At 51.1% G+C, this 26,998-nt stretch overlaps 1 protein-coding gene across 1 annotated transcript in view; it reads left to right on the forward strand.

The window, feature by feature from the left end:
• Positions 1 to 26,998, forward strand: part of LOC149348998 (uncharacterized) — a 53,508-nt gene that overhangs the window by 10,465 nt on the left and 16,045 nt on the right. The window contains exon 2 of the mRNA XM_089541100.1: positions 22,002 to 22,121. Coding sequence (XP_089397226.1) covers positions 22,002 to 22,121 — 120 coding nt within the window. The remainder of the gene's footprint in view (positions 1 to 22,001; positions 22,122 to 26,998) is intronic.

Here is a 26,998-nt window from a genome sequence, read left to right on the forward strand (position 1 = left end):
CCCAGGTGGTCGAAATTTCCGGAGCCCTTCACTACGGCGTCCCTCATAGCCTGAGTCGCTTTGGGACGTTAAACCCCAATAAACCAAACCAAACCAAACCATCATGCATGAGTGCCTGTCGAGTCTTATTATTGGAGAGAAAAAGCGGGTTTTGTTTGTTTATACTATCAGCTCATGAAATGGGCGTTACAGGAGTGGATTACCGCTTTAAGCAAAACGCAGCACACACAAACACACAAAGAGCAAAGCGCTGAGGCAGCGCAAGAGTACCGAGCGTTAGCAATATCGAACGAATGTTGCGTCATTAGCCATCTGCGCTATATCCGGTACAAATTTTTCGTTATATCCGGATATGTGCTTTTTGATTCCAACGTATACAGCGCAAGAAGACAAATTGTTTGACACCACTTCGAACGTCCTACGTCAGTTAGTTTGGCCGCAATGGACGTGTGAAGTTTAAAAAAGTCACGGTTTGGGGAACCGAAAGTCGTGGGTGCGAATCCCTGTGATATGCTACGCTTTGATTCGAGTAATCTTATGCTCCGTAACGCGCTGAATCAGTTGGTGCAACTCTGAACATTCTACGCCAATTATGTGGTCCGCAATCTGTGTACCAATAATACCACCCAGTGGTCCCATTTCAATGGCCTTGTGTTTTGTACTAACGCGACCTTGAGTATGTGAGAATTCGAACTACCGCTCGTGGCACGGCGATACAGCACGATGGTGGTGTCGTCTCTAGTGGCGCCAGTCCGCTAGAGCAACAGTCTACACGTGTAGCTCATTCCCACGCCTCCGGCGCCCGTGCTGCGTACGATGTTGAACTTGGACCTTGCGATGTTTGCGTGAGACAATCCAGACAACCCCTCGTGTGTTCACGCGGCAGGCGAATTCTTTCCATCTCCTCCTCTTCCCTTTTCACCCTCGCGCGCTGGCGGGCCGCAGCAGCTCACTTTACACACAGGGAACAAGCAGTCATACCGCAGGGATGTCTCGTTTCGGGCTTCCATTGCAAGGGCCTGAAACATCCATTCAAAAGTGGCGTACATGCGGTGAACGAAGACAAAAAGTTTTATACTACTACCTACCCGGATTTATTTATTTATCTGATGTGACTAGAAAGGTTAATTAGGCTAATTGGTTAGGTAAGCAATTAACTAAACTCAGTCGCACTTACTTGGAGCATCACTCTACGATCTCTTTAATTGGTTGCATGGTTACTAGCCAAAGTACAATTGGCCCCGTTTGAAATTCGCGCACTGTGACGTCACGACCATTTCGAGCAATTGAAAAGCGTGTCATTTCTGTCGACAACTCCTGCTTACAGCGATGAGGCATTAAAGGCTTCCGCCTTAAAATACACTCATTTCTTGCATCGATTCACAGAGAGAGAGAGAAATCAGGTAAATTGACTTTACCAGCCGTTCAGAGCTACTGACTTAATTTAACGGATTAAATTTTTTTTTTCACCAAAGCTTTTGGAAGGAAGGCGGGTCTGGTCCTCTACTCTCTTCCTCGGTGTTTAAAAAACACATTTTCCTCCAAAAAGGGGACTCAACTCCGCTTTTGTCGAGTTCGCGTAAACTTCCGCAGTGTCTGCGTTCGTCGAAAGCCGGAATCTTTCTTGGAACTGGGTTATGCTCCAAAAAGAGATTGCGTCACTGAAACTACCTCCATGTTTGTCTTATGCCCGCAGTAAGGTGGCTAGAATGGTCCTATAATGCACGAAACTTGGCTAGTTAGTGACTGGTTAGCGTACGTTGCGTCTTTCTGCCTCTTGTCCCTTGTCCGTTATGAGCCCTAGAGAAAACGCATTTCGGGAACGGTCCTGCCTGCGGCGTCGCTTTGCCGCTGGAGGTCGCTGCTGGCGGTGGTGATAATGGAGAAAAACTTATTTTTATGAAGTGTGGCTGTGGGACTGGTTCTCGGGGCAGGGTGCTTGTGTCGCTTCCAGAGAGCCTTCACGTGTTTTTTTATTATTTTTTAGTGCGAAAGCTCTACTTCTCTATCAAGGTTGAAAAATCCGAGGTATGTGTGAAGCCTCACCCTTTGACGGAGCGCCAGCGGCGGAGGCAAGCTTGCGCAGCTGTTTTGTCAATACGCGAAAAATTTTCAATCCCCCCAACACCTCCCTGGCGGCTGGTCTGAAACAAACATGACGTGTGGGGCCGGCACAGGTAAACGCGGCTCGCTATAGCATTGCTTTAACTCGATGGCTAGGACGTGTTCGAGCTCGACGGCACACCGCTACCGCTAAGCACAAACCGCGGCTTTCAATTTTTGATAGGCTTAAAAATGGATGTGTGTTGCGAGGAAAAGAATGGCGGCAGTAACTGTCGGATTGGGGTGAGGGAGGAGGGTGTGAGCGAAGGGAGAGAGACAGTGGTGCCGTAGTGGAGGGCATCGGACGAATTTCAACAGCCTGGTGGTGTCGGTAACGTTCGCTGGCATCACACAGCACACGGGCGACTATATTAAGGCGAAAGCCTTTAATGCCCAATCGTTGTCGACAGAAGGTTGTCAGCAGAGGTGCCACGCTTTTCGGTTGGTCGAAATGGTTATGCCGTCAGAGTGCGCGGATTCGCAGTAATGAGGTGACCCACGGAAATGCAAAAAAATTAAGAAACATAAAAAGATAAAAAGTAAAAAAGTATATAAACAAAAATTGAAAAAAAATATATAGAGAGAGGGAAAATAAATATAAACAAAAATAAGAAGTAGAAAAATAAAAAATAAAAATAATTTTTTTAATGAAAAAAACAAAGAAAACAATGATGTCGAACAGTGCGCCAGTAAAAGCTTTTGCCTTGCAGCGCTTTAGAGAGCCAAAGGGCCCCCTGAGTTTTTTCGCGTTTCGACTTCAACGAGATGCTGCCGCCGTGGTCGTGGTATTCGAACCCACGACCTCAGGCTCAGCAATCGCTAGTAAATGTGTCGGTACAGTTCAAACGAGGAAGTGTCAGCGCCTCCTTTCCACGCGTGTTCTCAGCAGAGCAATAAGCAGGCGTTTTGACTTCTGCGTTGCCAGGGCCAGCGCCTGCGTGTGAATAAGCCCCTGAGCGTGGAGTTATCTGCTCATAACCGGGGTAACGGGCTTCTGAGGGACGCGTACGTCGTGGATGTTATCGCTCCTTGAGCCGTCTTCTGCATTCATGCGATGCGTTCTGCTTGCTACAACTCGAGAGAGCAAAATAAAACACCAATCTCGCGTATATCGCGTGTAGGTTACCACATGCGTACAAACACTCGCCGAGGTTTGCGTTGTGAAACGCCTCGCGTGTTATCTTCCGCTGTCCATGAGGCCACTTGAACGGCCGGTCAGGGCGCTCACGTGACGCGAGCAGCGAATCGATCACGTGCTTCACAGAAAGGGCGTCCTCGTTTGCTTGTGACGTCACAGAAACTGTGCTGACGCGTACGCAAGTTTTATGCCGGCTACGTTCGAAACTCCTCGTCCCCTGTTCCTGGAGTACGCGTCGAAACTCGGAAGCCTAGTGCAGGGAAGTGCGAGTTAGGAACTGGAACTTGCACACCTTGTGATAGAGAGAGCGTTTCATTTTTAGTCACAGAAATGAAGTACAAAGTAATAGTGTAAGCTATAAACTATCATTTAATATTCAGAAATACGCTTGAACGAGGTACCCGCCTTGGTAGGAAACAGCCTCAAAAGCGGTGCTCTTTAGCCTACATGGCATCGTCATTACATCCTAGTCGAAATTAAGAGGAAGAAATTGGCTTGGGCATGGCGTGTAATGCGGAGGCAAGGTAACCGCTGGTCCGTAAGGGTAACGGAGTGGATTCCAAGATAGGGCAAGCGTAGCAGAGGCCGGCAGAGAGGATGAGGTTAAGAAGTTTGCAGGGATACGTTGGCCGCAGCTGGCAAAGGACAGGGTTAACTAGAGAGACATGGGAGAGGCCTTTGCCCTGCATTAGGCGCAGTTAGGCTGATGATGATTTGAATTTGTTACCCTTTTGTTAGTCTTATCTGACTTTTTGTATGCTTAATTATTTGCTCTTTCATTTAAAAAAGATGCATGACTGCTGAACACCCCCCCCCCCTTATGTAATGCCCCTAACGGGACATTTAAGGCTAGTAAATGATGATGATTAAAATACAGTGTCGAATAAAACGAGACACCCGCCCCGCCGCGGTGGCTCAGTGGTTACGGCGCTTGGCTGCTGACCCGAAAGACGCGGGTTCGATCCCGGCCGCGGCGGCCGAATTTCGATGAAGGCGAAATTCTAGAGGCCCGTGTGCTGTGCGGTGTCAGTGCACGTTGAAGAACCCCAGGTGGTCGAAATTTCCGGAGCCCTTCACTACGGCGTCCCTCATAGCCTGAGCTGCTTCGGGACGTTAAACCTTAATAAACCAAACCAAACGAAATGAGACACCCTGTACGTAAGATTCCGCGTGGCAGCATCAATAAGTGACTGATGCAACTACGTTAACTGGATGCCGATGTATGCCGGAGCACGGTGTCGTAACTACCGTGTTGCTCAGTTCACTTGACTCTTCAATGGACCCCATGACCCTCGTCCGGTGCTGTTTTCTTAGCGCAGGGCACTCGCACGTGTTTCTCAACCGCCCTCTTCCACGCTGTCACGCGACCCTGGTTACGCAAAACCTGCGCATCTCCCTTGACCGCTCTGGTGAGTCGGGTGGCGCGAGAACGCGTGTAGCAGCCCGTATGCTGAACGCAGGTGGCGCGGTCCTGTGGCGCCACGTTCCTCTCTCCACCTCCTCTCCAGTTCTCTCTCCGCCACCCGTTCGAGCAACAACTTTGGTTTCGCTCGTCGCCAGGTGTATACGTCATGCTGACTCGAAGTTGCGCGCATCGCTAGGCAAGCAGAGGTTCGCCGAGACCGCGTTCCGTGCTGCCAGCGACCTCTGTGCTTTCTTTTAAGGAGGGGGAGAGGAGAGAGGGGGGAGGCAAGCGGTACTGTAAACTGACCCCACCCCCCTGCCTTCCGTTCCGGAGTCCCTGACCCGAGCTGGAGAGCTGTGTTTCGAAAACAAGTGTTGCAATCCGTCTAAAGTGAACCGACATGCATCGCGATGTCGATTGGCACTCCAGTACCAGTGGATTAGGTAGTCAATGGCGAACACCCAAGTGCAGCCATACGGCTGCGAAGGAATGCTGCTGGGACATTGCTTTCGAACTGCGCAGCCGCGCTCTTTTTGTTAACTTTTAAAATAAGGCGCTACATTGGCACACACAAAAAGGAAGACAAGCACAGGCGCGCGCGCGCGCGTGTGTGTGCGTGTGCGTGTGCGTGTGCGTGTGCGTGTGTGTGTGTGTGTGTGTGTGTGTGTGTGTGTGTGTGTGTGTGTGTGTGTGTGTGTGTGTGTGTGTGTGTCAATGGAGCTGCTCTCAGGTGACTACTGTTCCGTGAAACACACTCCGCCTTGGAATGAATGAATGAATGAATGAATGAATGAATGAATGAATGAATGAATGAATGAATGAATGAATGAATGAATGTTTACAACATTCGTATACAGTGCGATCAGTGCTTTCTCAGTAAAAACTTTTTGCTTTGTAGAGGGCTTGACGAGCTAGGTGGGAAGAAACCCTAGTCCGGGGTCCCTGCGTCTGCTGCGGTGATACAGACCCGGTTGATCAGTCTACGTTTATCTTCCAGGTGATCGCTAGACAGTACAGCCCGCCACTACTCCGTTGTGAAGTTTGGTATGTGAGTGACTGCCGTTATATGTTGCCAGTCTCATGTTTTATGATCAAGGCTTGGTCGATACTGGCACCAAGGGTAGGTGTTCCGGTACTGGGACTTGTACTAACTTCTTTTTTGTGTAGACGTAACAATCTCGCTAGAAACTGTGCGTGGTTAGTGCGCTGCCTGAGCGTTTTTGCGTGAGTACTGATGTGATTTTTTCATTGTTCCAAGATCTTTCTTCAGGAAAAGTTTTCACAGTGGCTCATCATTCGGTTCGTTCCTTTGCTTAACTTTTTTTTTTCTATTTCCTGTTTTCGCGCAAACGGAAGTCAAGACTGAACAGAAAAACGCGCGGGAACCAAAAAAAAAAAAATTACGTTCACAAGAGGCTCGCGCGTCTGGACCTAAATTGATGCAGAGGGTACTGGTAGCGTGTCATTGATTTCAATTACTGTACCACACGATTATTATTAATGAAAATCATAAGTGGGATATAAAGCAGTGGTCTTGGCTAAATATTTATTATGCTAAAAAAAAAGGTTCGAATGATGTTCAAATCAAGACCTTTCCGCAAAGCGGAAGAGTGCGCCATTTGCCGAGGCCAGCGAAATAAATTTATTTTGATGAGCGCGGCGCAGCTATCAGTCAGAACGTGTAACCGGTGCTCGACTTTTCTGCGCATGCGCATATAGCATCGGGCAAGCGCTGCAGACCTAAACAATGGGCGAACTTTCTATTTAGCATTCTTGATTAAGACACACTGCAGTATCCCGGCAGCTGTGGGGATTGAGAATCCCAGGTAGTCGAAGTTAATCCTCAGCCCGCCAGTGCGGTCGATTGAATGCTTAACTATTAGTGCTCTAAGGGACGGAGGAGACAGCACAGTTGCAAATGACAGACATTATTCCCATACTAACAATTACACCACGCCGTGCCGCATGGCCCATAGTATTGCTTTTACGCGTAACAACTTGTTAAACGACATTAAACAATTAAATTTGAAAGGAGTGGGCAGTCGTTCAGGCTTCACTGCACTGCACTCAAACAGCGAGGTGAAGCACGGTTTGCACGGCTTCCGAGGCAGTTCCCCCCCCCCCCCCCCCCCCCCCCCCCCCCCCCCCCCCCCCACCTGTCCTACGTGCTCTTAAGGCCGATTCACACGACGGACCGTTCGTCCGCGGCCCGCGCACTACGTGTGCATACGTCAGCACTTTGAGGGGCGCGCTGTCGGCCGCCATCCATCCATGCATCTAGCGCGCCTCTCAAAGTGCTGACGTATGCACACGTACTGCGCGGGCCGCGGACGAACGGTCCGTCGTGTGAATCGGCCTTTATGCACCCGCCGTGCTACGGTACGGTTCCCCGGGGGGTTCAGGGTGACCGGGCAACGCGCGCGCACTCGTTAACAGTTGTGAACTCGCCCCGGCAGAGATTATCCAATCAAATCCCCCCCACATCTTACCCTGCTCTGTGCTACCTCGCTTGCACTTGGCTCTGCGTGCGTACGCCGCTGTTTTCACGTCCACGGCGCGGTGTGACGTAATAATTGACTTCCAGGGAGCTCCCCTCAATGCCCGAGGCGGCCGGTGGTTTCTCGCCCTCTCGGAGAGTGGTACGAGAGTTCGGGGCGATTAAGCTCCGTCGATGCCTCCTCCTATAAAACGATGCAGCGTATGTAGACTTGTAGGCTCTGGGGTTGACGGCGCGGTGTCCTTGCATAATGTATGCATCCGAGCGTATCTTGTGGTTTCGGGTACAAAACTGGGCTTGACACGCTTTGGGCGTGTAATGCTTCGTGCTCTGCTGCGTGTGCCGTCTTGCCCGTTATATGTCCGCTCGTCTGCTCACTACTGGAAGCAGACGATTGCGCGAAAGAACAGTCGTCTGCTTGCGTTGCTGGTTCCTTTTGGGCTCGGGTAAACTCTTGATTGAAGATTACAATGCAATGACGAAAGGAACGAATTGGACGAGACGCAGCATCGTTCCTTTCGTCTGTATTATTTAGCTGTAGCCTTTAAATGAACATGCACCGATTCAGTAACATGTCAAAAGGTTCAAACAAAACTTTATGTACAGTTCCTTCGGTGCGGAAGGGGACAAAGTTTGAGCATTCAGTTAATGATTACTCCATAATTACGCGTAACAAGCGCACATATTTTGGTGCGATAGCACTTATAGTGGCAATTCGCTCAGGGAGAGCTGTCGAAAGAGTACTGTGGTACAACATACGTAGAATAGGGGACTGCGGTCAACCTTCTGTAGCGCTGCAGCAGAGGTTGGGCAAGAAATGGAAGGAAATGGGCCTTTGTTACCATGCCAGCAAATACAGGGTGCTTAAAATTTTCTGCTGCGTAAATTAGACTGAACCCGCACCGACTCTCAAATTCCTCCCTTCACCCCTCCGCACCCCTAGCCCGAAGAACGAACAGCCACTCACCATGGAACGGCGACAAAGGCCGCTCTCCCCCCCCCCCCCCCCCCCCTTTTCATGCCTATCCCCCGCTGCATGTAGCACGCGACCATCCAAAGTTTTCATTCCCACGAAGAATGTGACAGTGTCGTCTGCGTTCGAGACCTTTTGGTTGGAAAACAAGCCTTGCGGAGAAGCTGACTTGCAGATTTCCGCAAATGGTCAACTGGGGGACTTGTACTTGCATAGCTACCGTGACAAAGCACGCCTGTGGCGCAGTGCTAGACCAGCAGGTCGCAATAGCAAAAGAAGTGTCCGATTTTTCCTTCGCATTGGCGAAGACCATCAGGAAACAAGAACAAAAACACCCTACACGCTCCTGCTGCTGTCTTACGATCGTCTGCTGTAGCGGGTGCCTGCAGCCCCTGCGAGCAGTTCTCTCATGTTCACTTCGCGCAGTCGTCTGCTTCTGTTGCTAATGTCTGCTGCCGGTTTCTTGTGTTCTTGTGTAGTTGCAACCTCCCCAGAGCTGCACCGTTCTAGTGGCTCCAGGGAGGTCCCAGCGAGTCGGCCTGTCGCCGCGCAGCCTCGCTATCGCGAGCTTGGATCTGCTCCGGCAATAAGCGCTGCGCCCAACGGCCGCTTTGGGGCCCTCACTGTTATACTATAACAAGTCTGTTGGCGCAATGGCACCGACTCGGCAGTAATCGTTTTCAGGAACTTCCTGAGTGGGCTGGCTCTCTGCTCCTGCTTGGTAATCGCGTTACTTTCAGTTATTGCCCCCCGTGTCCGGGCCGACCTGTTCGGCTTGTGCTGTCAGGAGTCAGTAGATCGCCGCGGTTCATCGAACCCGTTCAACGACTCGGTCGCCGCCGCCGCCGACCAGAGTCGTATTATCGCTTGGCTATCTTGTATATTTGAAACATTGCGTTGTCTCTTCGCCTCTATTTTTCTTCTCTAGTCCCGTATCGTCACGTATGATGATGTGTATTTGTTGCTGGGCTCCATAATGGATGTGCGCGGAGCTGAAAAAAAAAATAAAATGCAAAATGGCTTGAGTCCTGTGGGTACGGTACGGTGCGACACAGTACGGAAAGGTGCGGCACGGTACAGCACGATATGGCATGGCACGGTACGGCACAGTACGGAAAGGTACGGCACGATATGGCATGACACGGTACGGCACAGTACGTAAAGGTGCGGCACGATGTGGCATGGAACGGTACGGAAATGCGCGGCACGGTACAGCACGATATGGCATGGCACAGTATGTAAAGGTGCGGCACGGTACAGCACGATATGGCACAGTACGGCACAGTATGTAAAGGTGCGGCACGGTACAGCACGATATGGCATGGCACAGTACGGAAATGCGGCACGGTACAGCACGATATGGCATGTCACAGTACGTAAAGGCGCGGCACGGTACAGCACGATATGGCATGGCACGGTACGGCACAGTACGGAAATGCGCGGCACGGTACAGCACGATATGGCATGGCACGGTACGGCACAGTACGTAAAGGTGCGGCACGGTACAGCACGATATGGCATGGCACAGTACGGAAATGCGGCACGGTACAGCACGATATGGCATGGCACAGTACGTAAAGGTGCGGCACGGTACAGCACGATATGGCATGGCACGATACGGTACAGTACGGAAATGCGCGGCACGGTACAGCACGATATGGCATGGCACGGTACGGCACAGTACGTAAAGGTGCGGCATGGTACAGCACGATATGGCATGGCACAGTACGGAAATGCGGCACGGTCCAGCACGATATGGCATGGCACAGTACGTAAAGGTGCGGCACGGTACAGCACGATATGGCATGGCACGATACGGCACAGTACGGAAATGCGCGGCACGGTACAGCACGATATGGCATGGCACGGTACGGCACAGTACGTAAAGGTGCGGCACGGTACAGCACGATATGGCATGGCACAGTACGGAAATGCGGCACGGTCCAGCACGATATGGCATGGCACAGTACGTAAAGGTGCGGCACGGTACAGCACGATATGGCATGGCACGATACGGCACAGTACGGAAATGCGCGGCACGGTACAGCACGATATGGCATGGCACGGTACGGCACAGTACGTAAAGGTGCGGCATGGTACAGCACGATATGGCATGACATGGTACGGCACAGTACGTAAAGGTGCGGCACGGTAGAGCACGATATGGCATGGCACGGTACGTCACAGTACGGAAAGGTGCGGCACGGTACAGCACGATATTGCATGTTACGGTATGGCATGGCATGGTATGGTATAGAGCGGTATGGCAGGTATGGTATGGTGCGCGCGCTTTAATGTCCCGAGGATGCATGGGCCTTGAACGACGCCGTATTGGAGGCCTCCGTATTTATTTCGACTACCTGAGACTTTCTAATGCACACTGCCATCGCAGAGTACGCAGCCATTTTGCATCTCACGACCATCGAAATGCGCGGCCTCAGTGGCCGGGTCTCGTTCCCGCGACCTTGGGATCAGCAGCCGAACGCCACAGCCTCTGAGGCACCACGGCAGGTTGTCGCTCGCCTTTATCCTGGTGCCATTCGCTTAGCATATGATGCAATGCAGTCTCCTATACTTATTAGGTCAGGTAGATTACTACACTAGCCTATCCAGTATTCTTTCTCCTCCTCCGTCAAGTTATGAGGAAAGTTAAACTTGAACAACCGCTGGCGCGCTGTTCCGGAGCTTGCAACCGCCCCCGAGACAGCTGCCATCTTCTAACGACCCTCTTGATTTCAAGGTTAACCAATACGGTTCATGTGCTTTGCACAGGTGGTGTCTCGTGTAGGTCCCCGTCGCAGCTATACCTAAACCGCTACTACAGAGTCTGAACGGCCGCGCATGCTGAATAACGATTGTTTTGTTAGTTTATTATCGTATAAAAATGGTCTATATACAGTATATAGACATCTTATAGACTCTGTTGCCTTCCTATAGGTATTTATTTTTGTCTATTCATAGTCTATAGACTATCTGTAGAAAATAGTCTGCTAAAAGTGTATGGCCATAAATGTATAGATTGTCTATAGGATTTGTATTGCCTAGACTACTCCTTATGATTTGTCAATAGAGAGTCGATAGACTTTATGGATAGAAGTCTATAGACAGTCTACAAACTGTCTAAAATTTTTTGTAAGGGTTGTATTCTAAATTCGTTTCAAATGTGAATTCGCACTGCAATTTATACTGTGACCACGGCTGCCTAGCACGCGCTCCCAGGCACTTTTCAAGCTGTCATAAAACAGCGTTTTCGCGTGGCGGTCTTCAACCTCGAGCTGAAAAAAAGATAACAATAATTTGTTTTTTTTTGTTAATGGTTTTGAGGAAATTAAATGCGCGGCTACTCCGGCTGAACTGCCGCGTGTACAGTGACAGTAGAGAGGCTGAAAAAAGCTTACTTGTGTGTATTGAAATCTGTGGATTAAGCATCGGAGTTATCCCATTATCACCTCAATCACTTAAATATCCCAGCGTTACATAATTGCAGATATCAGCGGCATGGATATCGTGGTGAACGCACGTGTGCATTTGTTTTGGATTTTGGAATGCCTACTAGTGCGACCTCAAAGGCAATGTTACGCACGATTGCTATTAAACAAACGCAAAAATGTTTGTTCGGAAGTTTGCGCAAGAATCTTTTCAAATACTGTTTTCGAACGAGACACATTCTAAATTGTCTATTTCTGAAGAAGCGCGAGCTGAACGTCTACATGGCGAATGACATCGATTTCATCATTATCTTGACTACGCTTGTACTGCAGGGCAAAGGCCTCTCCCATATATCTCCAATTAACCCTGTCCTTGGCCAGCTGCGGCCCCCTGTCCCCGCACACCTCTTAATCTCATCCGCCTACCTAACTTTCTGCCGTCCCCTGCTACGTTTCCCTTCTCTTGGAATCCACTCCGTTACCCTTAAATGACCAGCGGTTATCTTGCCTTCGCATTACATGCCCTGCACAAGCCCATTTCTTCCTCTTGATTTCTACCAGGATGTCATTAACCCGCGTTTGTTCCCTCACCCACTCCGCCCTCTTCATGTCTCTTCCTGGTGCCATTAGCTTACCATATGGCGCAATACAGCCTCCTATATATTCGGTTCCAGAGGGCGGGACTGTGCCTGCGTTGAATTAGGTTAGTGAGAAGTCAGCGCCGTGTCCTCTTTCATTTCTTTCTCGCAGCGTCTTTATGCGTCCCGATTCCCAAAGTGGCCGAGCTCATCGGGCACCATAGTAGAAGAGGCAGCTGTTCAGTGACGTCAGTAACGGATTCCGCTGACTAGCAATGTGCGAGAGCGTCGAGTGCCTGCAGGGAGAAGTGCGGGGCGATAATGGTTTTTTTTTTCTTTTTTTGCCGGAGTGCTTATCTGGGTATCGGGACACGTGAGGAGTCAGCTCGACCAGCACGCTTGCTTATTCGAGGTCGCTTGAATGAAATGCGGAAAGTTCTACCTGCTCAAAGATTCTGGCTTGTGGAGCATAGTAAATTTTATAGATGGTTCTTTCCTTTCGTCGGAGGGGCTCATGCAGGCCTCTCTCCAAACGTGGTCATTCGGCCGTGATGGAAGTGGAGACGATCGATGAATGGAAAAGATGATGAAAACGAGACGAGGAAATGTATCTGCAGAAATATACGAGGGCAAAGTTACATAGGCAAAGTAACACAGATGAATTGAGCACACTGTAAATTAAAAGAAGAATTCTCACACAGGGAAAACACTCTACGTGACCTTACTTACCGACCGAAGGTCTCGGTTAAAGCCTAGGTACTTGTAGAAGTACGCGCCAAGCAGTGAAGCTCGCCCACATTCACCCTCCGCGCTCAGAATTCCTCGACGACGAAAACTTATCACAAGAAAGAAATTATGAGCTCTAGAATTTCGGTACGTGGATTGTTTGATGCAGTCAAACATTAAAAAGCTGATTTCGTTTACTGTTGCGATTAGGCAGCGGAGCGATAATGTTTCAAGGCCCGCCCTAGACTTCGCTATCCGATGAAATTTTAATATACAGTAGCCACAGCCCTGGAAGGCTGGGCACAACCTCGAGCCCCGGGCTTCGTAAAAAAAAAAAGAAACATAGAAATAAAGCGTTCAGGACACCCTTTCCACGTGAACTCCTCGCCCTCTCTGCGCGATCTCTCCCCTTTCGCCGCCGCACCCGCGTGTCGCTTCTCCAAGGATGACGAGTTCTATGTAAACGACGGGGCGAGTTATTCGCTGACTCATCGCGGAAGTGTCGAATGGCAGAGGCCGTAAACGAGCCCCGCGACGCTTCGGTGCAGGCGTGAATGCCAGCAAACGAAAGGGCCCTTCGCGAAACTCGAGGCGGCCTCGCATATTTCCGCGAAAGAGGTATACGCTGGCCGCTGGCATGCTTTGTCGGTGTCCCGTCGGACGTCCGCGGTCAGCAGTGCTATTAGGAGTCGGCCCTCATAGCGACGCTGCTAGGCGGGCAGTGACTTCCAGGCTTTTGTGTATTACACGTTTACAAGGTGCCTGCGCATTTCTTGCTGGCCCAAAAGACGCGGGTTCGATCCTGGCCGTGGCGCCGAATTTCGATGGCGGCGAAATTCTAGAGGCCCGTGTACTGCGCGATGTCAGTGCACGTTGGAGAACCCCAGGAGGTCTAAATTTCCGGAGCCCTTCACTAAGGCGTCCCTCATAGCCTCAGTCGCTTTGCGACATTAAACTCCGTAAACCAAACCAAACCAAACCGAAGGCGCGCAGTAACCTCACGTTACTGCAATTAAAATAAACTAATGCGGCCATAATGAAGTGTGCCCTTACTAGCAGGTTCTTTCAGGTGAAACAGGTTCTAGCGGAGTGGAGCAAGTTCTACCTGCTACACTCTTTTCAGGTGCGCCTGGGAAAAGCGTTGCCGCTGAGCTCGCCTCTAGATCCGGAAAATTAAAGCAAAAAATCTAAATCATGGCTGCTTGTTTATTTCTAATAGTGTAAATAATAACTCTACTGGCCTTCAGGGTACAGGTGCGGACGTAAGTAAACGGAACGCGCTATTCTAAGTGCAGCCATATGTCTTCCCTAACAGAAATGAAGAGTTAGTGTTTGGTGTTATTGTTTTATGGGGTTTTAACGCCCCAAAGCGACTGAGGCCATTATGAGGGACGCCGTAGTGAAGGGTTCCGGAAATTTCGACCACCTGGGGTTATTTGACGTGCACTGACATCGCACAGTACGGGGGCCTCTAGAATTTCGCCTTCATCGAAATGCTACCGTCGCGGCCGGGATCGAACCCGCGTCTTTCGGGTCAGCAGTCGATCCACTGAGCCTGCGTGGCGGCGCAGCTCGTATGAGGAACATTTCACGAGAATGATACTCTAGGGTCGTTACGCAATCAAACGTTCATTCCTGCCCTCACTTATTTCATCCTCTTCTGACGCTGGTGACAGAGCAGAGTATTCCTCCTTGCGCCCCCTGACATTTCACGCAGATGATGGATGAGGCGCCGTTACTGATCTTCCGCGTGTCCCTGGCTTCTCCGCGGGACATATTTCATCCCCTGTAGAGATAGCGAAATCACCGGAGAGCACGCAGAGACAGAGGCGTAGATGGGCCCACCTTATCGGCCTCCTTATCCGTAGTGACAACCACACGAGCAGCTCTGCCAGCTCGAGTTCGCCACTCCGGGTGCATACTACTCGAACACAAGTTGGGGCCCGTTGCTTCAGGCATCGCGCAGTTTTTAGAAGCAGGAAATACTCGGGTTCAACCCCAGAAATTGCGAGAGCTTCGAGTGATGGATTATCTCAACCCGAAACCATTGTTTCATTACCTGAACTGCAGCTGATGATGAATGCAGTTCAGCCTCGTTATAACGAAGTTGAAGGGGCTCGGCGATTGCTTCGTTATATCCGTAGCTTCGTTATAGCTCTTGTTGGCCGAGCTTCCAAGGGGAACAGTCATTACTACGTTATATCCATTATTTCGTTATATACAGTTTGCTTATAACGAAGCAGAATAGTCATTCCTTCGTTATATCCATTATTTCGTTATATACAGTTTAGTTATAACGAGGTTATAACGTTATAACGAAGGGGAAAAGTCATTGCTTCGTTAAATCTATTATTTCGTTATACACAGTTTCGTTATAACGAGGTTAGACTGCATATTATAATGGTAACGGCGTGTGGTGGTTACTAGTGCTAGGGTCTCTTTCTGAACGTGAACCGTTATTCCCGAGTACACAAAAGCCGGTCTGAAATCTCACGGTTATCTAGAATTGTATGCAGTTTCGAACATCGATTACCTGCTTGAAACACGCATTTATGTCTCTACAGCAGCGGCCATTATAATACGGGGCACACTTCGCCGCTCAAACTTTCTACCACGTCATATGTGGCGGCAATTTTTCACCTACGCCTTGCGCATGCAATGGCCTCTGTGCGTTTGCGTACAACGGGAGAAAACTTTCGCCTATTCTATGCCGCGGAATGTGCGAGGAATTAAAGTTCAAACGCCGAGGAGTGATCCGTATCATTCTGGCCGCACCTATACACTATGTGTCATGCTTAGAGGGAACACGACACCGCGTGGCCGTCGCGGTTCGCGAAGAGCAGCCGCCGACAATCGGCGGCAGAGGCGCATGCGCAATAAGTACCGCCGGCTTGGCATGCTTTACCTACAGGCCCGTCCTACATTCAAATCCTCCAGTCTGATCGAAACCTCAAAAGGAAAAAAAAAAACGTCTCAGGTCCCCTTTCACATTTCTATGGTCAAAGTGCTGCACAGGTAACGTATTCAGTTTCATTTTGCTATTGATTTTTTTTTCTTGATATTTGTGTTTTTGAAGATTTTTTTCGCTGTTGGCCTCACAAAATAATAATACAATTCGCTGGTCCTAATTATGCTGAAAGTGCATTACATTTTTCTTAAAATATCGAACTGTTCCTGCAATGTAGGCAGCACTGGTGAAGAAATACTGGAAATTTGTAACATTTATCGCGTGTTGTAGTTTCTTGAGCATATACCTAGTGAAAGGTACGCTCGGTAATGTGTACACATGTCCTATGCCACAGCCGCCGCGGTGGCTCAGTGGTTATGGTGCTCGGCTGCTGACCCGAAAGACGCGGGTTCGATCCCGGTCGCGGCGGCTAGAATTTCTTTGGAGGAGAAATTCTAGAGGCCCGTGTACTGTGCGATGTCAGTGCACGTTAAAGAACCCCAGGTGGTCGAAATTTCCGGAGCCCTCCACTACGGCGTCTCTCATAGCCTTAGTCGCTTTGGGACGTTAAACCCCATAAACCAACCTAAATCAACATGTCCTATGCCGAGATAAAATTGAAAACTGGTTTTTGAAGAAAAGAAAACGGCGCATTATCTGTTTCACATATATCTCGGTGGACACCCGAACCGCACAGCAAGATGAGTGAAAGAAGAAAGAGGTGCTGTAGTGGAGGGCTCCGGAATAATTTCGGTTGGTTGGTTCATAGTTGATTCATGGGGTTTAACGTCCCAAAGCGACTAAGGCTATGAGAGACGCCGTAGTGGAGGGCTCCAGAAATTTCGACCACCTGGGCTTCTTTTACGCGCACTGACATCGCACAGTACACGGGCCTCTAGAATTTCTCCTCCAAAGAAATTCAACCGCCACAGCCGGGATCGAACCCGCGTCTTTCGGGTCAGCAGCCGAGCACCATAACCACTCAGCCACCGCGGCGGCGGAATAATTTCGGCCACCTGGGGATTTTTAACGTGCACTGACATCGCACAGCACACGGGCACCTCTTGCGCTTCGCCTCCATCGAAACGCGGCCACCGCGGCCGGGTTGATCTATCATCGCCCTTCCTTCGCGGTGTTTTAACGGGATTCATTTGTTTTTACCGTCTACTTCCTTGTCCTATTGTCGCGTTGTTTCGATATCCTATAGACGTCATGCCATCCGGCCCAACTTGGCGCGCATTCGAAGGGCGGCAACAGGGCTTTGATGGCGGCCGTACACGGAAAACGGATCCTGATCTGTTGCTTCCCCTTGCAAGAAATGGCGCGACCACAGTGCAAGGATATCGGCAGAGGCGGACTTCCGTCGTACGAGGACCCTGCACGGCCGTTGCGGAAGCCGTCTGAAGGATCTGAATGCTAGATGCTCCCCGACGCATATTTTAGCTTCGATCGCTCAGACAGCAATTTTCTGCGCCGCTCATGCATTGAGCAGAAACGCTTCGAGAAGCGTTCGTGAAAGCTTGGTTTGTTGGGGTTTAACATCCCAAAGCGACTGATGCTATGAGAGACGCCGTAGTGGAGGGCTCCGGAAATTTCGACCACCTGGGGTTCTTTAACGTGCACTGACATCGCACAGCACACGGGCCTCTAGAATTTCGCCTTCATCGAAATTCAGCCGCCGCAGCCGGGATCGAACCCGCGTCTTTCGGGTCAGTAGCCGAGCGCCGTAACCACTGAGCCACCGCGGCGGGGCCGTTCGTGAAAGCGTGTTGCGTTCGAAATATGCGCGACAGAAGCTAGTTTTATTAGGGCTGGCTGGTTTTACAGCACGCCGTTCTTTTTTCTTTTACGCCAAAAAAAAAAAAAAGATGCCGCCACCATCTGGAAGGCGTTTAAGTAACGAGGGTTAGCTGTTTGCTTTACTAGAATTGATATGGTTGTTTCTACAATGCTATTGTAGATGGCGCTACAAGTCTCAGTGCGAGATGTGCTGTTTTCTAGTTGCTGCCACAGGTGGCGCTGTGATCTCAGGGTGGTAGCAGACCCCACGAAATCTCCAAACGTGATGAGTAGTTGCTGCCACAGATGACACTGTGATCTTAGGGTGGTAGCAGACCACACGAAACCACGAAACGTGATGAGTGAGAGCTAACACTCTGTGAGGGAGGATGTCCTGGCGCTGACTGGGGCACATGGTCTTCGATACGCAGCGCAGCCTATAGTGCCACGGCTGACGCTCATTATCCTCACCTTAGTGCCTCCAGCTTTCGAAAGGCCTTGTATTGCAACGGAATACTACATAGCATTGAAAGGAATTGTAGTGAAAAATGTAACGCCTTACGTTGTATTACAGTGCAACATATTGAAAGGTATTGAAGCAAACATCCACGATATGAAGACAACGCATGGGGTAGGAAGGCTGACAGCATTGGTTTCTGTGTGCACATATTCTCTCATCATTTTTATTGCCGCCGTGCTATGCCATCAGTCTTGATCACGCTCTGTAGCACAGCCTTTTACTAAAGGGAGCACACTTTTTCAACTGAAAAGTTTACGTCTCAGCTCGAACCCTCATGCGTTACAAGCACGTACAAGCGTTTAGTAAATGGTTTCGGCTGGCATCGTTGCCATTTCATATTTCATTGTGCTGAGTGATTACGGATCACAAAACTGCCCGGACGAAATTCTGCGGTCGCATCTCATAACCTTGCAGTGCGATTCAATATAGTATTGTCACGTAAGCGCGACACATCGCCGTTTGAGTTTGCTATCTGTTTGGATGGGCAGCCTGAGCATTGGGATCCACACTTCGAGAAAGAGGACACATAGCTGTCCTGCCGGTACCAACTGCCAGTACCGGCAAACACGCCATTGTGCACTATTTTTCTTGCAGCGAAGTGTCTTGTCTTTCTGTACGTCCGGGTCCCAATGTTCAAGCTGGCCCACCCAAACGAAATCGCACCAGCTTTCCCGGAAACGGGATTCTGCTGGTATTCAGGTGACGTCACGGCCGCCATTTTGTGCGTAGCTTCAGCAGCGCTAGCTGGAGGAGGTAACGATAAGCCGTTTAGATATGCCTGCAGCCTTTCGCCGTGGTTCGTGCTCCACAACTGTGACCTCGGTGCATTCTGACTGTACGATGAACTTATCAATTAGCCCAGATCTTCATACCACTGCGTAACAACGCTTCAGTAAAAATCTCCGTGGTTCCGAGGGCCGCGAATCGCTTCACCGCCCGTCGAGCCAGACGTTGTGTTGTCGCAGAGAGACATCGCCAAGTGACGTGTTTTGAACGCGGCTCTGATGCCAAACCTCCTGGCACTTCGCTATCGCCGGACCTTGGCCGTCTGGCGTGGTTCCTTTTCGTGCAGCATAACACCGGCTAAATATAGCGGGCGCTTCTTCGTCGGCCGATCGGGCGGACGGTGACCGGCCAGCGCGATAATCCACGCTGTATTAAGGCGAAATCCTGTAATGCCTCATCGTTGTCGACAGACGGTTGTCAGCAGAGGTGTCACGCTTTTCGGTTGGTCGAAGTGGTTATGACTTCAGAGTGCGCGGATTCGCAGTAATGAGGTCACCCATGGATGCCTGACGCCCCCTTTTGGAGCAGACGACAACTAGTAAAATAGTTGTCGTCCGCTCCGACAGGGGGCGACAGGCATCCGTGGGTGACCACATTACATACCTCATTACTGCGAACAGAGCCATGGATACAACCGAACTCATAGAAGCAGAGAGCGCAAGAGGGAGAGTCGTGCTAAAGGAGCATAGTCGGCAGTCAAAGTGAGTAGTTGTAATGTGTATTCAAAGTGTGTAGTCAAATAAAACACTAGTACAGCACAAGCAGCCTCGCAGTCAATGCCAAACAGTGCGCCAGGAAACGCTTTCGCCTTGCAGCACTTTAGAGAGCCCAAGTGCCCCCTGAATTTTTTCAACGCATATGTGTGTTGGTATTCCTTCATCATCATCATTTATTTTACCCTTAAAGGCCTTTGTTGAGGCATTACATAAGGGGAGGGGGGGACAAAGCAAATGCAACTGAGAATAATACGTTAATACAACAAAACATAATGAAATACAATAAAATGAAAAACGATACATCACAATACAACGTTGGTCAATAATGAAGGGCGCAAGACTAAATTAGGCGGTAACAACAACAACAACAACAAGAAAAAGAATAAGTGTAACTGGGTGAAGTTTGAGAAGTATCTTTTATTCAGTACAGTGATTAATTGATACCTCTCGAAATTTAGTAGCGTCGCGCTCGTTAACAATGTAGTCGGGTAGCATGGTTCCAATTTTCTATTGCAGTTGGAAGAAAAGATTTATTAAATGCTAAGGTCGATCCATGTATACGTTGAATGCTGAGGAGGTTAAACAGCCGGCGCGATGTTCTGATGGGAGCTAGTAATAATGTGTCACGAAGATCAGGAAAATTGTAATATAACTTATGAAAGAGGCAGAGTCGTGCGATTTTCCGTCGGAGCTCTAGTGGCGGGATGTTAAGTGAAGATTTAATACTGGTGATACTGCTGTGTCTATTGTAATTTGAGGATATAAAACGGGCTGCTCGGTTTTGAACGGCTTCTAAGGTGTTAATTAAGTATGCTTGGTGAGGATTCCATATATCCGCTGCATAATCAAGTATGGTACGGGTGAATGTTTCGTATGCTAATTTTCGAACAGAAGGAGGGGCTAGGTACAGGGATCTTCGGATGAGGCCAAGTGATTTTGATGCTCTAGATGCTAGATATAAGATGTGTTCCGACCAGGTTAATTTGCTAGAGATAGTGATTCCAAGGTACCGATAAGATTGGACTTGGGTTACCGTGTTTGACAGGAGTGAATATGCAGATCTTATGTTGGAACGTTTTCGCGATACTTGCATGAATTGGCACTTTGAGACATTCAGCGGCATAAGCCAGTCGGAACACCACCGTTCTATTATGTGTAAGTCATTCTGAAGCGATAGTTGATCCCTGTTAGTGACAATGCGACGATAAAGGATGCAATCATCCGCAAAAAGCCGAATAGTGGATGAAACACCGGAAGGAAGGTCATTAATGAAGATTAGAAAAAGAAGTGGGCCAAGAACGGAATCTTGGGGAACGCCAGAGATAACGTTAGTAGTGCCTGAAGGATGATTGTCGATTACTGTGTATTGGGAGCGACCTGCTAAAAAGCAATGTATCCATGATAAAACGAGAGGATCAATGGACAGTCCGGAGAGTTTAGACATGAGGCGAAGATGGGGCCCGCGATCGAAGGCTTTAGAAAAATCTAAAAAGATAATGTCAGTTTGGAATGAAGAGTCCATATTTAAGTGGAGGTCAGTGGTAAATTCAAATAGCTGAGTTTCACACGAAAGACCGGAACGAAAACCATGCTGCTTAGTAAAAAAGAAATTGTGCTGATCGAGGTGTGATGCGATATGTGAATATATGACGTGCTCTAGAAGCTTACAGGCAATGCATGTAAGAGAGATTGGGCGATAACTGGAGGGATCTGATCTGTTACCTGCTTTAAACACCGGCACAACTTTGCTTATTTTCCAATCTTTCGGAAGCAAACCCGTAGACAATGACTGCTCGAAAATGATGTGCGGTGAAGAGGAAGGTGCTGTTAGCTGCGGTAACACGAGTTCTGTACGGCGGATCGTCAGCAGTGCGACTCGAGGAATTTACTGCAGTCAAAGCCACGTTATTAATACCTCGACGCAGTTTGCATAAATTTGGCCGTAAAGAACTGTCGCTTTTCCGCAGAACTGCAACTTTGGGGAAATTCGTACAATGGAAGGCAGCTTGCGTATGCGGGCATGACTTGAAAGGCTGGGGCTGTCATAAAATAGTTCTGAAAACGCATCCTCAAAGATGTGTCATAGAAGGAAGGAAGGGAAAACTTTATTTTACTCTAGTCCATTTTCCTGCGGTTTGATGTGTCATAGATACGGCATGCCAAGGCTAAGCCATGCAGATCGCGGCATTAACAGTGGGGTGTTGCAAATTGTAGCGCCATCTCTTGTATTTTTACCACACTTATCAAACGACCCTCGTATAGCATCTGTTCTTTGAAGCATGTTCAACGCACATGACAGGGCGGCTTCTCGGGCTGAGGGAGGAGGAGGGAAGGGGGCAAGCAATTTGTATGTCTGTTTTTGTGCATTTATTGCCTGCTTACACCTGTCGTGTTCGCTTTTGCAGATTACCTTCGGCATATGGACTCTGATCAGCAGGCCATAATCACGGAGGATGCGCCCTCTGACGGCAACAGTGGCAGTCCTACGGAGCGAAGCATTACGACGACTCCCTCCACGACTACCAGTAAGTGCACATGCAGACTGCACAGCTTATACTTTCTGTCGTCTGCAATTTTCGAAAGCTATGTTGGGCACCGAATAACTTTGCGCAGGGTAACTTGAAAATCTTGCCAAACCGCCGCGGTTAGGAGGACGCGGGACCGAATCCTGGTGGCAGGCCGCATTTCGGTGGAGGCCGTTATTCGCCGCGGTGACTCAGTGGTTTGGGCGCTCGGAAACTGAGCCGGAGTTCCCGGGTTTGAACCCGACCGCGGCAGCCGCGTTTCGATGGAGGCGAAACGCAAACGTGGGCTGCGCGATGTCAGTGCACGTTAAGGATCCCCAGGTGGTTGAAATTATTCCGGAGACCTCCTCTACGGCACCTCTTTCTTCTTTCACTCCTTCGTCCTTCCCTTAGGACGCGGTTCCGGCGTCCGCCGGCATGCGAGACAATCACTGCGTCATTTCCTTTTCTCAAAAACCAATTTCCCATTCCCATACGCTAGCAGTCTTAAGCCCTACCCCAATGGACACTTTCGAGGCGTACGGGCGGAGCGCCTACGCGCACGGGCGTACGCTGGAGCCTGTCTGCGCATGCGCGAGGCGCGACGCCCGAGCAGGCGCGAGCGGGGCGCAGATATCTGTGCATGTCAGATATCGGCGCCTGCGTACGGGCGCTAACGCGCGCGTCGGAAGCGGGGTCCGGTTGACAACAATCGGAGGACCGCGGGGCTCTCGAGGACTCATTCTTCATAGCTTCGTGTCCCCCGAACTTTTCTTCGCGGTTTAATTCGTCCTTTCAGCGCCCCCCAACCATGTTTTGTTCACGGCTTGACATTCTTTCAGTCGGTTCGGGAGGGGGAGCGAGCCAGCACCAGGAGCATGGAGGTGAATGCCACTTTTCGACGCCCGTCGCGGCGCGTGCTGGGCGCGCAGGCGCTTCGCGTGTACGCCTGGGAAGTGTCCATCGAGGTGGGGCTTTATGCGTCGCTGCCGAATTTGTTTTTCACTTCGCGCATGCATGCAAACCTGTCGCCAGTTGCATTTAATCCGTAGCTATTTCCTCGCCCTGCCATCTGCGTTCGCGAGCTTTCTCAGCAGACACGTGACTTTCGTTGACATATCCCGTGAGATCCCGCCTTTGTTCTCTCCCTGTCGTCTTGAGGTCGTTGTCATCGCTCTTGTAGTCAACATTTCGTTTCTTACCTACAATTTTTCGCTCCCCGTTCGGAAGACTTATTGTTGCGACAAACTCTTGACGGCTTTGTTTACGAAGACTGATCGTTGAACGTTCTTGCTCGCAGTTTGTTTCTTCACACCCGTACAATCATTTCTGCGGTTCACGCTTGAACTGTCTATGCGGGCGGCCTTCATTAGCATTTTCTTTTTTTCTCACGCACCGCCCTGACGTGTTTGAAAACAGAGGTACTTCGCCCCCCCCCCCCCTCACCCCTCACTGTTTTTTTCCGGTTTGTGGGACTTAGCACTGGTAATCGCGCTTCGCTGACATCCTTCGTCGGCGTTTTGAAACCTCAGCCGCCTGTCACTCGTCTTGGCATCCATCTTTCAACCGTCTTCCGAGACGAGGGTCGTCGGCGAGGTTTGAAGGCAACTGACCCAGCCAAGGACCGATAACGAACCTTGCACTTGATGTATACGCCTGTCACTCGTGGGGTGGTAGGATCCGCAAGCAGACGACACAAACGGAAGCAGGAGACACAAAACAGCCCTCGACCGGAAGTGACGAAGTGAACCGTATGGGGGTCTATTCTTGTAGTAACGCTCAAAGGGCTAGAAGCAGTTGTCGCTCTCTAGCACCAGCGTGCCAGCCCTAGCAGTCAGAGCTGTGACCCCCAACCCGCGGTGCGGTAGGTCGCAACCACGGCGGGTTCGGGCCAGAGGGGACAAACACGAGTATGCTACTCGGAGGAGCGTTTATTGCTCCCGAGCAATACAGTGCAGCAGCAACAATACAACCGCCGTAACGAGCGAGGATGTTCCGCTCGCGTACGGGGGTGGAAAACACAAAGGGCAGAACGCACGCAAAAATGTGGGGGAAGTAGGTTCCGCTCACCTCGCGTGGTTCCTCGCTCACGGCCCGCGGCGGTCAAGTCACACACGGTGGCCGGGCGATAAGGGCAGCGGTCTCCGTGGCAGATCTCTGATCCGTGCGTGTGCACGGCTCCCGCCAGAAGACGAGCGAGCCTCGGGAGAATCGCGCCTTCTTCCCGGGCTGTGGAGAGGAGGTCTCTCCGTTGTGAAAGGGGAAAGAGGGAAAGTCCCTGCAGCGGCGTCGCGGCGGGGCGAGAAAGGAAGCGGGGGCGGCGTGAGTGCCCTCCCTCGCAAACCTTCCGAACGGCGCGCGCATAGCATCGCGTGATAGTTACGCGCGGCCGTTACAATGGGGCAGGGGATTCATGTGTATCCCCACATCCCCCCCTCCTTAAAACTGCCCTACGGCCAAGAAGAGACCGCGTTCACAAAAAGGGTATACCGAGTGGGGCCGGCGAAACGCCGTTTAACTTTAAAACCAATTAAGAAAAGATTCAGCTCACAGCCAGCAGTGCCGTCGTCGAAGGCCGTGGACGCCAGGGCAGGAAGGTAGTGTAGACGACCGCTATGGACGACTGTGGAGCCCAGGGTTTAAGGGGGTCGATGACCGCAGGTCCCGTGAGTCGGCCAGGGCAGCTTTGCCGGGACGCGCGGGCGGCAGGCAGGCTCAGGGCAATTACGCACCGTGTCGTAGCGTACGGCAGGCCCCCGCTCAGCTGGATGAACCGCTTGCTCTTGGCTCGCCCTCTTTTCCTCTCGTTGGGGGTGGTGACAAAGGCGCGCCGACCCATTTTCCCTCTGCCGCAGAGGACTTGCGAGGCGGGCCCAGCGGGGCACCAAGCTTCTCTTGCGGGCGAAGCCCGCTGCCGCGGGGACGCGGGGAACTCCAAGGCGGCTTCTCTGCTGCAGGTTTCGCCATGGTAGACACAGGCCCCGGTTTCCCCGAATTCCCGCTCGCTCGTCCCGCGGCCGACCGGAAGCTGTTCTTCTTCTGTGCAACTCGGTGGTGACAGCGGGCTCTTAACTCCGGAATGCGGCCGCCTTCCAAACGGCCTGGCTCTTGGTGCTCGAAGCCGCAACGGTCGTTGCGGCGTCCGCTGGCTCTCCTCCGGGCACGCTGTGAAGGCTGGCCTGCGGCTGCAAGGCTATCTTTTCTTTCTAGTTACATTACCAATTTACACATTTTTTTTTTTTTTTGAGCTAGTCTAACCCCGCTCGGTCTTTTCCGACGAGAAAGCGTGTGCTTGCTCCGGAAGCCGTGGTGCGAAATATGGAAGGGGTGTTCCGTCCATATTAAGCAGGAGAAATTACTCCCTGCGCGTTGGTCAGAGTTGTTTCTGCCGTGGGCGCAAGTTGTAACGAGGCGCCGGGCTCTGTTGTCGAGCCTTGCGTCTCGGTGCGGCTGCCTGCTGGCGGGGGAGGGTGTTCTCCACAAGCCACTCGTTCCCTTTGGCACACGTCGCACGAGCGGGCGTAGCGTATCGCATCCCGCTTCATGCCAGGCCAGGTAGCGAGGCGGCACAACTTGAGGTAAGTCTTAGGGCCACTCGCATGCCCAGCGATGCACGTGTCATGAAAGTAGCGTAAAAGTGCTCCTCTGAACGTGCGTGGAATCACCACCTTGAAGGACTCGTGTGTATCCTTCTTGGAGGGGATATATCTCAGCAGGATGCCATCGGAGTCGAGCAGATAGGAATCCATCGCGCTCACAGCATTACCAGCTGTGTTCGAGCGCCCCGCACGGACAACAATACCAGTTGCCTCCATGTGCGCCGCGGCCGCGCCGCCCGGCTCCCTGAGCCCGTCGAACACTTTTCGACAAAATGGATCCTCCCGCTGTGCCTCCAACAGCTCCCTTCTGCTGAAAACGCTCACCACTGAACTGACGCCTTCCAAGTGGTTCACGCTTTCGCCCTGGGAAGGCGGGGTGTCCCTTCCTCTGGGGCGTTGTGTGAGCTGCGCGGCAGTCGCGCTGCTCTGGCTGTCGGGCGCGGCGGAGTGGGCAGTGTTGTTACTTCCCAAGCCGTCAACGGGCGCGCGCGAAAGTGCGTCCGCCACCACGTTGTTCTTGCCCCTCCTGTAGCGCACGGTAAAGTCGTAACGCTGGAGGAGTAGCGCCCATCGCGCTAGGCGTCCGGACGGCTCGCCTAGGCGTCTCAGCCAAGTGAGTGCCGTGACCAGGATGTTGCTGCTGAGAAGCCGTATTGGACAACCACAGCAGGGACTGGATGTCAATCCCGCTCGCCGCCATGGCTAGTCTGTGTGTCGGCAGTCGCTCACACAGACACTCGGTTTTTCACACCTCTGGCCCCACGTTGGGCGCCAAGAATATGGGGGTCTATTCTTGTAGTAACGCTCAAAGGGCTAGAAGCAGTTGTCGCTCTCTAGCACCAGCGTGCCAGCCCTAGCAGTCAGAGCTGTGACCCCCAACCCGCGGTGCGGTAGGTCGCAACCACGGCGGGTTCGGGCCAGAGGGGACAAACACGAGTATGCTACTCGGAGGAGCGTTTATTGCTCCCGAGCAATACAGTGCAGCAGCAACAATACAACCGCCGTAACGAGCGAGGATGTTCCGCTCGCGTACGGGGGTGGAAAACACAAAGGGCAGAACGCACGCAAAAAATGTGGGGGAAGTAGGTTCCGCTCACCTCGCGTGGTTCCTCGCTCACGGCCCGCGGCGGTCAAGTCACACACGGTGGCCGGGCGATAAGGGCAGCGGTCTCCGTGGCAGATCTCCGATCCGTGCGTGTGCACGGCTCCCGCCAGAAGACAAGCGAGCCTCGGGAGAAACGCGTCTCCTTCCCTGGCTGTGGAGAGGAGGTCTCTCCGTTGTGAAAGGGGAAAGAGGGA

Source organism: Amblyomma mixtum, chromosome 4 (assembly GCF_055824585.1).
Source record: "Amblyomma mixtum isolate Tamu chromosome 4, ASM5582458v1, whole genome shotgun sequence".
Lineage (NCBI taxonomy): Eukaryota > Metazoa > Arthropoda > Arachnida > Ixodida > Ixodidae > Amblyomma > Amblyomma mixtum.